This window comes from Microcaecilia unicolor, chromosome 9 (genome assembly GCF_901765095.1).
Source record: "Microcaecilia unicolor chromosome 9, aMicUni1.1, whole genome shotgun sequence".
In the NCBI taxonomy this organism is placed as follows: domain Eukaryota; kingdom Metazoa; phylum Chordata; class Amphibia; order Gymnophiona; family Siphonopidae; genus Microcaecilia; species Microcaecilia unicolor.
In genome coordinates, this window is record NC_044039.1 from 40,498,038 (window position 1) to 40,513,966 (window position 15,929).

The following is a 15,929-nucleotide window of genomic DNA, read 5'->3' on the forward strand; positions in this document are numbered from 1 at the left end:
AAAACAGGTCCAGGTGAAAACGTCTAAGTGCTTGTCAGGGACGTCCTTCTTTTTTTCCATTATGGGTCAAGTACGTCCAAGTGTTTGGCACGTCCAGTCCCACCTTCGCTACGCCTCTGACATGCCCCCTTGAACTTTGGTCATCCCTGCGACGGAGTGCAGTTGGGGACGTCCAAAATCGTCTTTTGATTATACCGATTTGGACGTTTCTCTAAGGACGTCCATCTTCCAATTTGTGTCGAAAGATGGGCGTCCTTCTCTTTTGAAAATGAGCCCAATAGTAACCTATGGAACTTTGTAAGTTTAAGTGCTTTGAAAATGAGCCCCTTATGTCTTCTAAAATTGAGTTCCCAATGCTAAAAGGATCTTAATTTTAGGTGCTTATCCCTAGCCACTTTTCAGAGAGGCTGATTTAGGAACTAACTAACAGAAAATGATCTGAGATTTACATTTGTCAAATGCTTATGCTGTAGGCTTTTGATGTATCCTGATATAAGCTGGATTTTGGTTCACAATTCATTCTCCATACCCATCCCTTCCAGATCCACATCTTCCCAGTTAACAATATTATCTGGCATACCTGTGCTCACCTCTGTAGTTGTGGTCCAATCTTGTACTTTGAAGTTTTTCTCTCAAAGCATGCTGGGACTTGTAAGCCAGTTTTATTATTTAACCTCATGAAATGGCTACAAAGGAAAATGCCTTGCTCTGTAAAGATTCATATCCATAGGAGCTAACTTTTCAAAATTATTGGTGGTGCTAAGCCCAATGGAAATAACCCCTCCTGGACACATACCAGGAATTTTCTCAATATTGGGGGTGCTCAAGCACCCACAGAGTCGGCTCCTATGTTCATACCTCAAAGGGAAGAGAAGGGTGTAAAAGAATACCTGAAAGGACTTGATGAAGGTCCACAACAGTGTTCGGATTCCTTCCCCACGGCTCAGGAGCTTCACTAAACGCATCACTCGGAAGAGTCGGAAGAAGGTGATTGAGATGCGAGAATTTTCTTCCGGATTCTGGAATCCATTTCCACAGGGAAGGAACAGTTAAACAGTAATTCAGGAATGAAGAACCAATTAAAAAAACCCAGTTTACCCAGCAGGGGCTTGCTGCACTGTTCCGTCTGCCACACATATTAATGTAGTAAGATTTTGCTAGTATTGGAGCTTCAGGGGAGATTTGCCTTCTTTTGCAAAGTTTTGAGTTTCCTAGTAAATCCCAGCAGGTTGCATTTACGTTTTCCTAAAGAAATCTATTTCTATGCAGAAAGGGTTACTCATTAATTTCCTGCTGACCAGCATTTGATTTGGCACAGGAATTAAGTCATTAATACACCGGAAAAGTTTAACAGACAGCAACCACTGGAGCTGGCATCTCATTCCTAATTAACAAGGCAACATATTTACAACTTCTTTCACAAAATAACTAAATTAATGAATTGCTGTCTGTATCTAATCATTCTTTACATGAGACTCTGCATTCTCCCTTTTAATCCCAAATCCCTTCATCTCTATTATTCTGGCAAAAAAGGGGGGCACTTCCTGGTACGCACCCACCCACCCCAAGACTGACACTTCCTAAATAGCTTTCCTACATACACTACTTATCACTAATTAACTCCACCCTAATTACAACTCCATCATAGTACACCTGTTCATACCCATTTCAACCAATCAAGATGACTTTTATTCTCTGTAATAATTGTGGTGCTTTAGATTCAAGGCCAATCATCTGGAGACTTAAAGCTTGTCCTATCTGTCTTCAGCTCGCTAGTTTAAAACAGGAGCTCAGTAAAGTCAAGCACGAATTGAATGCACTTAAAGCAGCTTCTAGGACTGCGCAAAATCATACTGCACAGAATCATACCAAATTCTCACCACTGCCTCAAAGGATAAAACCACCTAAGAATAGATGGTTCACAGTAGGCTCAGGCAGACTTCGTTATGTGACTCAGAAGCATCCGTCCTCACAAGTGTTGCCCCTACAGAATTCTTTTGCTCCATTACAACACTGTGATGTTCCTGAAAATAGAACTGAGGCGGAAGAAAAAGCAATGAAGGTGGAACAAAAAGATATGAAGGTACCCAAAGAGAAAAGACACCCCCAAATCACAAATGTTGAAACACATACCAGGAAATGTAGATGGAAAGCGATGACCACAAATGCTCGCAGTCTAAGCAATAAAGTTCATGACCTTCAAGCCCTGATGTCGGAAGCAGACTTAGATGTTGTTGCAATGACGGAGACGTGGCTCAATGGTTCCCATGAATGGGATGCAAACATACCAGGCTATAATCTATTTAGGAAGGACAGAGATGGTCGTAAAGGTGGAGGAGTAGCTCTGTATGTGAGAAATGATATTGCAGCGACTGAAATGACAGGGGCCTGGGGAAAGGAAGAAGCAATATGGATCACCTTAAAAAGAGATGATAGAACTTCTGTCCACATGGGTGTTGTCTACAGACCTCAGACACAATCGGAGTAACTAGATAAAGATCTGGTCACAGATATCCATAAGCTGTGAAAGAAAAGAGAGGTGCTGTTGCTGGGAGATTTCAATCTGCCAGATGTGGATTGAAAGGTTCCATCTGCGGAATCGGAAAGAAGTAGAGAGATCGTGGATGCTTTTCAAAGTGCTCTGCTCAGACAAATGGTGATGGAACCCACGAGGGAGGGAGCGATGCTGGAACTGGTGCTCACAAATGGGGATAGTGTGTCAAATGTCCGAGTGGGTGCCCACCTAGGCAGCAGTGATCATCAAACAGTTTGGTTTGATATGACAACTGAAGTGGAGGGCGGCCACTCAAAACTCAAAGTCCTGGATTTCAAGCATGCTGACTTTAGTAAAATGGGGGAATACCTGAGGAAGGAGCTGATGGGCTGGGAGGGCAAACGAGAAGTGGAAGGACAGTGGTCCAGGCTGAAAGAAGCTATAAATATGGCCACAAACCTTTAGGTAAGGAGAGTAAATAAAAGCAAGAGAAAAAGGAAACTGATATGGTTCTCCAAGCAAGTGGCTAAGAAAATAAAGGCTAAAGAGTTGGCATTCCTGAAATACAGAAAAACTCAAAAAGAGAAAAACGGAGAGCAATACCGGATGAAACTGAAAGAAGCCAAGAGAGAGATAAAGCGAAAGCGCAAGCGGAAGAACAAATGGCTAGAAATGTAAGGAGGGATGACAAAAATTTCTTCAGGTATATTAGTGAAAGGAGGAAGACGAAAAAGGGAATTGTGAGACTGAAAGATGCTGCGAATCGATATGTAGATAATGATGAAGAAAAAGCAAATTTGCTAAATACATACTTTTGTTCTGTTTTCACAGAAGAAAATCCTGGAGAAGGACCGCGATTGACTGGCCAAAGCACGAATGAGAATGGAGTGGATAGAGCACCGTTCACGGAAGAGAGTGTGTATGAACAACTTGAAAATCTAAAGGTGGACAAAGTCGTGGGACCGGACGGGATTCACCCTAGGATATTGAGGGAGCTCAGAGAGGTTCTGGCAGGTCCTCTTAAAGATTTGTTTAATAAATCCTTGGAGACGGGAGAGGTTCCGTGGGATTGGAGAACGGCGGACGTAGTCCCTCTTCACAAAAGTGGTGATAGGGAAGAAGCTGGAAACTACAGGCCGGTAAGCCTCACTTCGGTTATTGGAAAAGTAATGGAAGCGATGCTGAAGGAAAGGATAGTGAATTTCCTGGAAGCCAATAAGTTGCAAGATCCGAGACAACATGGTTTTACCAAAGGTAAATTGTGCCAAACGAATCTCATTGATTTCTTTGACTGGGTGACTGGAGAATTGAATCAGGAACGTGCTATCGATGTAATCTACTTAGATTTCAGCAAAGCTTTTGACACGGTTCCCCACAGGAGGCTCTTGAATAAACTTGACAGGCTGAAGATAGGACCCAACGTGGTGAACTGGATTTGGAACTGGTTGACGGACAGAAGCCAGAGGGTGGTGGTTAATGGAATTCTCTCGGATGAGGGAAAGGTGAGTAGTGAGAGCCTCAGGGATCGGTGCTGGGGCCGATTCTGTTCAATATATTTGTGAGTGACATTGCCGAAGGGTTAGAAGGTAAAGTTTGCTTTTTTGCGGATGATACTAAGATTTGAAACAGAGTGTGCACCCCGGAGGGAGTGGAAAACATGAAAAAGGATCTGCAGAAACTAGAAGAATGGTCTAAGGTTTGGCAATTAAAATTCAATGCAAAAAAATGCAAAGTGATGCACTTAGGGAGTAGAAATCCACGGGAGACGTATGTGTTAGGTGGTGAGAGTCTTATATGTACGGACGGGGAGAGGGATCTTGGGGTGATAGTATCTGAGGATCTGAAGGAGACGAAACAGTGTGACAAGGTGGTGGCTGTAGCTAGAAGGTTGCTAGGCTGTATAGAGAGAGGTGTGACCAGCAGAAAAGAGGTTTTAATGCCCCTGTATAAGTCGTTGGTGAGGCCCCACCTGGAGTATTGTGTTCAGTTTTGGAGGCCGAATCTTGCTAAGGATGTAAAAAGAATTGAAGCAGTGCAAAGAAAAGCTACAAGAATGGTATAGGATTTGTGTTACAAGATGTATGAGGAGAGACTTGCTGACCTGAACATATATACCCTGGAGGAAAGGAGAAACAGGGGTGATATGATACAGACGTTCAAATATTTGAAAGGTATTAATCCGCAAACAAACCTTTTCTGTAGATGGGAAAGCGGTAGAACTAGAGGACGTGACATGAGATTGAAGGGGGGCAGACTCAAGAAAAATGTCAGGAAGTATTTTTTCATGGAGAGAGTGGTGGATACTTGGAATGCCCTCCCGCGGGAGGTGGTGGAGATGAAAACGGTATTGGAATTCAAACATGCGTGGGATAAACAAAAGGAATCCTGTTCAGAAGGAATGGATCCTCAGAAACTTAGCTGAGATTGGGTGGCAGAGCCGGTGGTGGGAGGCCGGGCTGGTGGTTGGGAGGAGGGGCTAGTGCTGGGCAAGACTTCTACGGTCTGTGCCCTGAAAATGGCAGATACAAATCAAGGTAAGGTATACACATAAAGTAGCACATATGAGTTTATCTTGTTGGGCAGACTGGATGGACCGTGCAGGTCTTTTTCTGCCGTCATCTACTATGTTATCACGTTACTATGTAATGGAATTCTAGATGTTCTCAGGAGTCAGTGTCTCCAAATTAGCTGTGCATAAGCCAGGGTATGTGGAGAATGACCTCAGTCTCTCAAATTTGCTGTTAAGATGAAGCCTTCATGATCATGTCAATGAGGGAAATTGGAAGTTTAGCCTTAAAGCTGATGCTAAGGCTGTGCTACACTGAAAATCAATTAGAGGTAAAAGTGAGGCTATGAGGTGAGCTGTAATACCAGTAACTCCTTCTGGCATCATGTATCAGATATATGAACCTGGCCTCACAAGTCTGTGGTGGTTAGAGAACTAAGGCCTTCACGGAATACTCTATTATCACTTTACATTGTATTAATAATTGGAATTTAAGGGGAAACTTAAGGAGGAGAGCTAAGGCATTTTGTAAGGGTTTTCTTTCTTTCTTATATATCTTTTGACTAATTTTAGGTTAAAAATTTGTCTTTCCCTTTCTGTTTGGTGTGTTTATGGACGTTTGGGGCTACCAATAGCAATGGTGAATTGGATCAGGATTTTCGGCAGAACAGATAACTCAGTTACTTTTGGGTACAAGACTGTTTGATACTTCAGTAGAGTCAACACTGGTAACTGATTAGACTGAATTTTCCTGGATTCATTGAATATTTCTTTGTATACTTTGTGGAGATACTTAAGAAGAACAGCACATTTGATGTTTTCATTTTGGGTGATATACATAGAATGTTTTTGTGCAGTGATGAAGATATAGTTTGCTGATAGTTTATAAGTGGCAGCAGTTCCTTGTACACTTTTTTCTCCTTCTTTATACTTTGAATGTATTATTTTTTTAAATTTAGTTTGATACATTAGTAAATATTGCATAGTGTAAAATACTTGCATGGACCATTTGACCTTGAACAGGTGAGCTAATCACACAATTTTCAAAATTTGTCTTGCGACATGACTGACTACAGGTGGGCATTGAAGGAATGGCACTATAAATGGGGCTTACTCAGGGGCATTCTGGTGCCACAGGACAGAAAAGCACTTCCCTATAATGACAGGAAATAAATCTTAGCTCCACAGCATCCACTCTGTTTCTTACTGCTTTTGAGTCACCCTCTGTTTCCCATGATCTCCGGACCAGCTTTCACTAGTTCCCACAGCCTCTGTTCAATTCCTTGCTGCTGTACTGGCCTCAGTGTTTTTAAGCCTCTGCTCTGGCCTCGGTATTTCTCACAGCCTCCCTGCTGTCCCCTGAGTCCTCTTAAGCTTTGATGTTCTTCACCATTCATAAACTGTACAGGATCAACGTTCAAAATAAAATCTTTTTGGTATACTTTGCTACAGTTCCTGCCTGAAGCAGATTAGGTAGGAAACCATGACTGTCAAGTCTCTAAATGCTCATTGGAACAGAACAAGACTAGATCTGGCAGGGTACTAAGATGGTTAGGTATTTTTAAACTATGTATTTATTTCTCTCTTACTCTCTCTAGATATGTCTTATGCTGCTTCCAAAGGAAGCATTATGGGACTTCTCTGGCCTAGCAAAAGCTTTACTCAGGGAAATCAGTGTATAAGTGAAAATGAGCTGACAACTCGCCCATAACTTACAAGCCTGAAAATACTGAGCTGTGATTTGGAAATCGAGAACTGTGCAGCTAGCCCCCTTTCCTCCCCTCCTCTCCCTCTCATAGCCAACGTACACATTTGTCTTTCTGCTCACCTGTAACAAAACACACCAAAACCGAGAGAGAATGGACTGGTTGAGTTTCCTGTTGTATTTCAGACTCATTGCCACCAACTTACATTTTTTGCTGTTTAGCATGAGCAAAAATGTATGCAATTTCTCTGGATTGTGGTTTGCATGACTTGTTCATTTTTTTAAAATGCAATTTGCATGTTCACTCTTTTAGCTATTTTGCTTACTTTTCTGCCTTATATGTCTCAGTGAATCTTGTTTTCCATTTTAAGACCAGTCTTTCATCATACTGGCTGCAGTGTTATTTCTGATAGGTTACTTTTGCACATACTGTGTGACAGGAATGAATCTACTTGTAAGCCTGGATATGTAGATATAATCTCAATTTCTTATTGCTAGTGTTCTTTATAGCATTTGCATTGTGTCAAAGAGAGCTTTCCTTTCAATATAACAAGGTGCACTTGAAAACTCTTTTTAATCAAGTTTGTGGCACTCCCCTGTTTCCTTGCTTTTCTGAGACATTTTCTGGTCTTTATTGCATTTTTTTGGCACTTGAAGATCTACTCAATGCACAATTTCACAAGAGTGTGGGAGCGGTGCTGCTTCCCATTAGTACAAGTGCAACACCAGGGATCAACACTGCATTAGAATCTCATTGAACTCACTGATAGGGGCCTATTTACTAAGGTGCAGTGTGCATTAACACTTGCAATTTATCATGGCTCCATTATACCTACCAGTGGCACAGCCACCAGCGGGTGGAGGAGCCTGGGACCTTCCACTTTGGGCATGGGATCACCCAAACTGCAGTACCCTGAATGGCTGGTGGGCATGCCCAAGCCTCGCCAGCCAAAGAGCTCCATGCCCGAACCTCCCCTGGATTGAGGAAGTTGGCAGCTTGCTTTCCAGCAGCTGATGCTGGCACACCTTGTGCATTCTGTTTGCATGCATGAACTGAGCATGTGCGAGGAGTGCTGTCATTGATGTCTGGTAATCACACCACCGACTTCTCACCAGGGAGATTTGGGCCGTGGAGCTCTTCAGATGGTAGGGCTTGGGCATCCCCACCAGCAAAAGTAAAACTTTTAATATGGGGGGAGGGGAGAGTAGAGAGGAATGGTTGGTTCCCCAATCTATTCCTGGGCCCCCCAAAATGGGCTGCTGGCTATGTCCCTAATTCCTATTGAGGCCTACTCACTAATTACTTTACAACAGGTTCTTACATTCTGCCTATCTATGAGGATTCCAGAAATTTAAGAGGGCCAGACATCTTCTGGGATAGTACATCTCAAGCCCATTTTACGAACTATCCTTGAATATCCAAATATTGTTTAAAGTAATAAGCTTTAAGTGACTTTCTAAATAACAAATAATTCTGTAACGTCCTAATTTGATATGGAAGTACATTCCAAACAGTTGATGCCAAGTAAGGGAACCCCATTGAAGACAATTTCTTTCAGCAGATTCCCTTGGAATTAGGAAAATGTAAAGTTAGTAGCAGATCCAATGTAACTCATATTGGACTAGATTATATATATCGGGCCTAAAATATTGTCACTGAAATGAAATACACCTAGGCGTATTATATAAAGTACGCCTAAATACAGTTTATAAAATACGCAAGCCCCTGTCTATGTGACTTAATTTAGTTGCGGGCAGTTACGCCGAGTAAGACTTGGTGTAAATTCTGACACCTAAATTACACACGAACCAGGTGTATTCCAAAACAATGTGCATAGATTTTAGAAATGCCCATGACCCGCCCATGGCCATGCCCCCTTTACAACTATGCGACTTAGAATTTATGCGCATCACGTTACAGAATATGCTTAGACAGTTCTGTGCATAAATTCTAATTAATGCCAATTAGTGTCAATAATTGCATGTTATGTGGCAATTATTAGCACTGATTGGCTTGTTACGTAATTAAGTTGCAAATACAATTCTAGAATATGACTGGATATGTGCACACAACTTAAGCCGCGCTACATAGAATCTGGGAGATTGTGGGGCCTATCCGTGTATTATCTTACAAATCATATGTAGTAATGTGCATTACCACGCTTCAAGAATCAGGGAATCAGTGTTCAGTCAGTGGAGCTCTACCCCCTAATTCTATAAAAGAAAAATTGTGCATGCAAATTTGGGCACATGCCCAATACCATGTGCAATTTAATAGAATAATGAGCCAATTCTGCCCCTGGTGGTTTTCTTGGCATGATACAGGAGTGGTTTGCCTTTGCCTCCTCTTGAGTTGTGACTCTGCTAAGGTCATAAGGAGCTGCCATGGGATTTGAACCTGGCCCTTTTGGTTTTCATCCTGCTGCTGTCACAATTAGGCTATTCTGCAGCTACCCACATCTGGACGGCTATCGGCACTGAATATCTGGGCACGTGATGGCTCCCAGAAGTTATCCAGGAACTGGCAATATGCAGTGTTGGTAGCTGGACTGCTATTCAGGCAAGTTAGGACTACTATTTATATGGTTCTACTTGTTCAGGCAATGACCAGGCAATGACCCTGAATATCGCCAATGCCTGGATATCTTTGGGGACTGCCTTGCCCCCGGACTGGATAGTGCTGTGGTGATCACAGCAGATATTCAGTAGCACTTTCAGTTAAATTGCACTGAATATGTGCTCCGGGGTGGAAGTGGGATTTAACCACTGTCATCCAGATAAATGCTTTTGAATATTGACCCCTGTGTTTTTAAATGCCAGTGCGGTGCAGGGGTATGGATTTTACTGCAGTACTACTTACTAAGCCTAACCTTACCTACTTTTTTTCAGAGCACAGACTGCAATAAGTCTCCCATGTTACTAACAAGAAACCATCATAGCTCCAGTTGACTCTCGGTTATTCATTCAGAGGCAGGAGACGAGATATAGTTGATTAGAAGGAAAGCTCACAGTACACAAGAAATACACCACATCACAATTTGATAAAAATATTACCACACTTCTGTGAGCACACAATACTACAGCTTCATGCAAAAACAACTGAACTGAGCTTAAAGAGAAAGAGATTCCTCTGTGAGCAGGACGAGAGAAGAGCAGTGATAAGCAGTGACAAGGAAAAAGAAAGATGCCTGTAGACTTTAATCTTACCGTGGAAGAAGAGCATTGGGTATGTTCAGGTGGCTTTAAAGAAAGGCAGAGAAAAATAAATTGTGATATGTCTCCTCCAAATTCGAGGACCCCAGCCCTTGTCTTGGTTAATGCATGAGCAACAAAATGGCAGAAGAGGACAAAAAGACAAAAAATACAAAACTAGACTGGGCAGATGCGCTAAGATTAGGTTGCTCCCTGGTTTGCTATGATTTGTTTTAAATCAATCCATGTATATTTTATGTTTTTGCAAATTTAAAGATATTTCCAGCAGCAAGATTTATTTTTGGAAAACCCTGCAGCAATTAGTGCCCATGCCAGCTGATCAGTCCTCACCTGCCTTTTAGGCAGAAGCTCAGAGAAGCTTAGTCACTGAACAAAAGGGTTCTAGTGGTTAAGCCTGGTCTTTCTTGTAGCAACCAAAGAAACAACTCCTGATGTGGAGATGCCTCATATCCCAGTACAAACCTATGGGCTACTTTATGTCCCACAGAAGACTATGAGTGGAAATTATCAACGTGGGCAACCGTTAAGGTGTGTTACTTTACTATTAACCCCAGTTAGTAGTACTTAGGTCTCACTGCATAAAAGGGAACCTATGCTAAAAAAGCACAAGTTAGTGGTAAAATAAAACATCTTAACAGTAGCCCATGACAATTACTTCCCCTCTTAGTGTGAAGAGTTTAAGCTTCTGGTAACCAGAGCTGATATTGCGATGTCATAATGCCTCATTCCACCAAGTCTAAGAGTCAACCTCATCAGTGATGTCACAATGGCTTGTTTGCCCTATGTTTGGCTCACTTTTATTACATATAGCAGTGGTTTTTGATTTCTAGAGACATTTCTTCTTTCTTTAATTAAAGGGGAGAGTTATCAATATAGGCTAATGTCAAGATATGTTATTTTACGGTTAACCCCAGTTATTTATAACTAGGTCTCATTGCATAAAATGGGACCTATGATAAAAAAGCACGAGTTAGTGGTAAAATAAAACATCTTAGCAGTAGCCCATGTTGGTAACTATGTCCCTTATTGAGAGTATCCAAGGATCTGGAAATGTAAATTAAATTAAAATTAATTTAATTACAACTGTACAGGCAACAATCACTTTCTAATTATTCATATATTGATATTGTGGGATTGAAGCTCAATTAAATATTATTCAGTTTTATTTTTTTCAGTTTCCATCTCAATTGGTACCAGTCTTTATTGGACTATGGCATCATAAACCTTCAAATAAAACTATTTGGGAGTTTCCTGCTGTTATTTGTTACATTTGTACCCTGCACTTTCCCACTCATGGCAGGCTCAATGTGGCTTACATGGGGCAATGGAGGATTAAGTGACTTGCCCAGAGTCACAAGGAGCTGCCTGTGCCTGAAGCGGGAATTGAACTCAGTTCCTCAGGACCAAAGTCCACCACCCTAACCACTAGGCCACTCCTCCTTTTTCTAGATCTGAGCTCAAAGTGAATAGCACTCAGGTACACAGGTTATCTAAGTTGTACTGAGACAATGAAGGGCGTAGTGACTTGCCAAAGGTCACAAAGATTGTCAATGAACATAAATACATAAGAGGTGTTGTACTGGGCAGACCAAAGGTCCATCTAGCCCAGTATCCCAATTCTAGAATTGACCAGCCCAGGTCACAAGTGCATGGCAGAATCCCAAAAAGTAGCAAGAGTCCATGCTACTTAACCTCAGGGATAAGCAGTGGCTTTCCCCAGGCCTACCTTAATAATGGTTTATAGACTTTTCCTCCAGGAATTTGTCCAAACCTTTTTAAAATGCAGCTATATTAACTGTTATTATTACTTGCTCTGGCAAAGAATTTCATCAGCATAACTATACGTTGAGTGAAAAAATATTCAAAACAATTCTATAATCTAGGTACCAACATTTATGTGCCCTTTGCACGTGTAAATATCTAGCACTTATACACATAAGTGTACACTTACCTGCAAAAGTGCCAGCAGGTACCCTAAGCACTATGTGTGACATACTGCACAAATGCACAGGAGCATATACATGCGAGTATCATGGGGGAAGACACGTTTGTGGCTCCTAGTTATGCATATAACTTACAGAATACTGTGATATGCATCTCTGCCGCATTTACATGCCCGTAGTTATACCAGGTCTATGGCTGGTCTGACTGCGTGCATAATGTTGGGTGCCCCAATACCTGCTTATGTTAGTATTCTACAATGGAACCTGGGGGCCCAGATGCTGTTACAGAATAGGTCCTAACATGTGTCCTTGGGGTGCCTAAATGGAAGCAGAATTACTCTATAAGTCTGGTCAGCAGGTGTTGAGCAACAGCTGAAAATTCCTCCTCCCAGTCTGTGAGGAGAACCTTTACAATTTTCTCACCTCTGGGAAGCCGAGGGAGCAAAATGCAGGTCTTCTACTAAGTACCTGCCATCAAGCTACTGTTAGAGATTTTTAAAAAGTATCCTATATGTCTTTTTATGGTTGATGGAAAGCCCTTTAAATGAATTCTTCTTGTCTGCACTGGTGAAGGCAAAACTAATTTGCTGCAGAGTCACAGACTCTACCGCTGCTGAGCTAAAGTGGAGCCAAGGAGCAGATTCCAGAATTCAAACGAGTAGGTGAGTCTTGACTAGGAAAGACAGTAATAATCCATAATGCACTTTAATTTGGTAATCTATGTATGATCTTCAGAAGCCAATGCGATCCTGTTTATTGAACTGGTAAAAAATAATAAATTTCAGTTCTTTGTTTGTTTGTATAGAGCAGTCTCAATAAGTTAGATGGTTTGCGTTAATCACTGGGGCAGGTCATTCCTATTATACTCCTCTTTCAGAATGTTGCTCTTGCGATGCCTTTCAACATAACGAATTAAGGTGAAATGGAACTTTGAAGGATGGGAATGTGCAGTTACACACCATCTCACACACTTGGAGCAGGCCTCCGTTCAAACATGCTTAATAATTTCTCTTTTCATGTTTTATAAAACACAATTCTGATCTCAGAATTTCTGCTCACAAGCGAGTGCATCAAAAGAAAAGCTGGCTTTGTGAGCAACCTCTAAAAAAGCTATTTTTAATCTGCTAATTGTCAGGCAATGAAACACTGTGAAGTAGACAGTCCTGGACCAGAATTATTTTTCCAGTTATTAAAGTTATTAATATTAGTATGTGTTTCTCAGCACTAAGTTAGTCCTATCTGTTATCATTGGACATCCTTTTTTACTTATTAAAAGCAAGGATTAAGTGTTATTTCAATGGTATTTTCTGTAAAAACATAATATAGACATTTTCTTCAAAAGGGTACATCCGTCACTGAATAGGTGGAACCCTACACACAATGATCATGTTGACAACAGGGGCACACAATAAGTGTAGCACAGGGCCGTTATGGCTTAGTTCATTAAGGTAGCTGAGGGGGTCTTTTACAAAGGCATGCTAGCATTTTTAGAACGCGCTAATCATTATTACGCGTTAGACACTTGAGACGCCCATAGGAATATATGGGTGTCTCTAGCATTTAGCGCATGCTTATTTATAACATGCACTAAAAACACTAGTGTGCCTTTGTAAAAGGATCCCTGAAATTCTTATGGAGCCAGACCTGCTGGGCACATAGTTAGGGAATGGTAGACAGTGGTACTTTTTGCAGATTCACAATACATTCAGATTGTCTGCACCCTCCTTCCAGTGACAGCACTGTGGTAACCAACAGGAAGTATTAGGGTATTTTACAAGGCTCATGCCCTCATGGGATATGATCTTCCATGAAATTCAGAATCTTATTTTATTTCGTTAAGGCTGGCAGCAGGTGGCAGTTAAAGAAGTAAAACTCATTTGCAATCCCGCCTTGATGGCAGTATTGCAACTAATTTTGTTATTCAGAATGACGCTTGATCATACACTCAAACTGAACACTCAGAATGAAAGATGTTCAACTCGAGCCTATCACTGTTGCTGTCTTGCCATCTCTATAAACCAACATGAGTTCTGCGTTCTGCAGACACGGGCCTCTTTGATGTGCTTTCTTTTTGGCATTGCTTTCATTTAGAAAATAGCTGAAAGCGCTTTTCTGTGAAGATTATGTGGGTGTAATTAATATTTTACAGCTTGTGATAGTTTATTGTGTCATTTATTGTGCAGTACATAGGTTAATTTTTGCATTTGCGTTGATTTTGTTATGTCTGATTTGTTTTTAGGTGTATTCGTTTTATTTTTTTAGTTATGCATATTCTTTTTTGTTTGCTGTCTAAATGTGGAGATAGCACGGGGTAGAAGAATTTTTAAATAAATTAAAAACGAATCTCTCCATTACATGGTGGCACCTGCCTCCAACTGCACAGGAGTTGCTTTTGGCTTGGAGATTCACAGCTGTCAAAGTATTTGGACATAGAAGGTGGAGATTCTGAGATTTCATCATAAGGTGAATTATTATGAATTGATAGTGCCATTCTGGATAGAAATAGCAACTAGTAAATTCTCTTTGATTCGACTGGAATTTAATTATTTATCTTTTTGTAAAAAGCTTAAGACTTTTTTATTTGATTCTTACTTAGGGGATCTTTTACTAAGGCGTGCTGGCATTTTTAGCGTGTGCAAAAAATAGGCATACGCTAAATGCTAGAGATGTCAATGTATTCCTATGGGCGTCTTAGCGGAGATTGGGTGGCAGAGCCAGTGGTGGGGGGCGGGGCTGGTGGTTGTGAGGCGGGGCTAGTGCTGGGCAGACTTCTACGGTCTGTGCCGTGAGGATGGCAAATACTAATCAAGGTCAGGTATACACAAAAGGTGGCACATATGAGTTTATCTTGTTGGGTAAACTGGATGGACCGTGCAGGTCTTTCTCTGCCGTCATCTACTATGTCTTTAGCATTTAGTGTGCACTAAAAATGCCAGCACACCTTAGTAAAAGACCCTCTTAATTTGTAGCTAGCATGTGAGTGTATAATACTGTGCTTATTTGCTGTATTTTATATCAATTTGCTTTTGGGATCAATTTCAGGGGATTTAGTAGTATATAAGTATGTTATTTGCCATTGCTATTGTTCTCATTACTTTTTTCAAGTTCAAGTTCAAGTCCAACTGCCTTGTGTGTACAAAGAACACTTTGTTGGAACAACGGGTAACATTCAGAATGGATTTACTGATGGCTTTTTAGTTAAAAAAAAAAACAGTAGAAGGAAATTATATAAAAGATGGCGGCTAAGAACTGAACTCCCGATGACCATTTTGAACTGATAATTGAAGCTACTTCATGCTAATATTTTTTGTTCTACTTTATGCAAGGCATTTTCTAGTTTCAAAACAGGAAGATTATTCAAGCTTTGCACTCGGTTTGGTATCTGTGCTCATATGTAGGGTCTACATAGGAGTCCAGCATCTACATTATATACTGGGGAGGAAAGATTGCTGAACTTGATTTGGGATTGGATTCAGCAGTATCAATATAAACAGGAATATCTGGTACATCAAAGTCTGTTCCAATGGGAAGCTGTTACCATTTACACATAAGAGGCACATGTGAGATAAGAAGCATCTATGCCAATAGGTTCCTTTTTTTTAGAATGAAGAGTACTTATAAATCAAGCCTTAGCCCTATGGAAGGACAACAAAATAGGAAAGGTAGAAAGCCTTGGGGAGAGGTGAAAAATTTTGTGTGCAGAAACAGAGATTAGGAAGAAGGCTATGGGAAAACCAGTATTAGTTTTTTTAATGTAGCTAGCTTAACTTATTGAAAAATTGGTTAGAATGGTAGATATATTGTGTTAGTAATGCAGGGATGTCTTTCAGCCTTTACAGGTAAGGGACTCTGTTTAAATGTAATGGAGAAGCAAGGTGTCTATATTAGTATGAATCTATTCGTACATTAACAGAAAATGAAAACATTACTAAAAGCCTTAAGGCTGTCAGGAGGACTGATCAACAGCATTAAGCATTGAGGGAGAGCAGCCAAGAATTTACCTCCAGTACTGTAATGACATGATGAAATACCATTGCAGAAAACACCAGACTGTTTATTTCTAGTAGA

At 40.9% G+C, this 15,929-nt stretch overlaps 1 protein-coding gene across 1 annotated transcript in view; it reads right to left on the reverse strand.

Moving 5' to 3' along the window:
- Positions 1 to 15,929, reverse strand: part of CACNA1C (calcium voltage-gated channel subunit alpha1 C) — a 1,308,019-nt gene that overhangs the window by 109,299 nt on the left and 1,182,791 nt on the right. Inside the window, 2 exon segments of the mRNA XM_030214166.1 lie at positions 891 to 1,019; positions 9,913 to 9,945. Coding sequence (XP_030070026.1) covers positions 891 to 1,019; positions 9,913 to 9,945 — 162 coding nt within the window.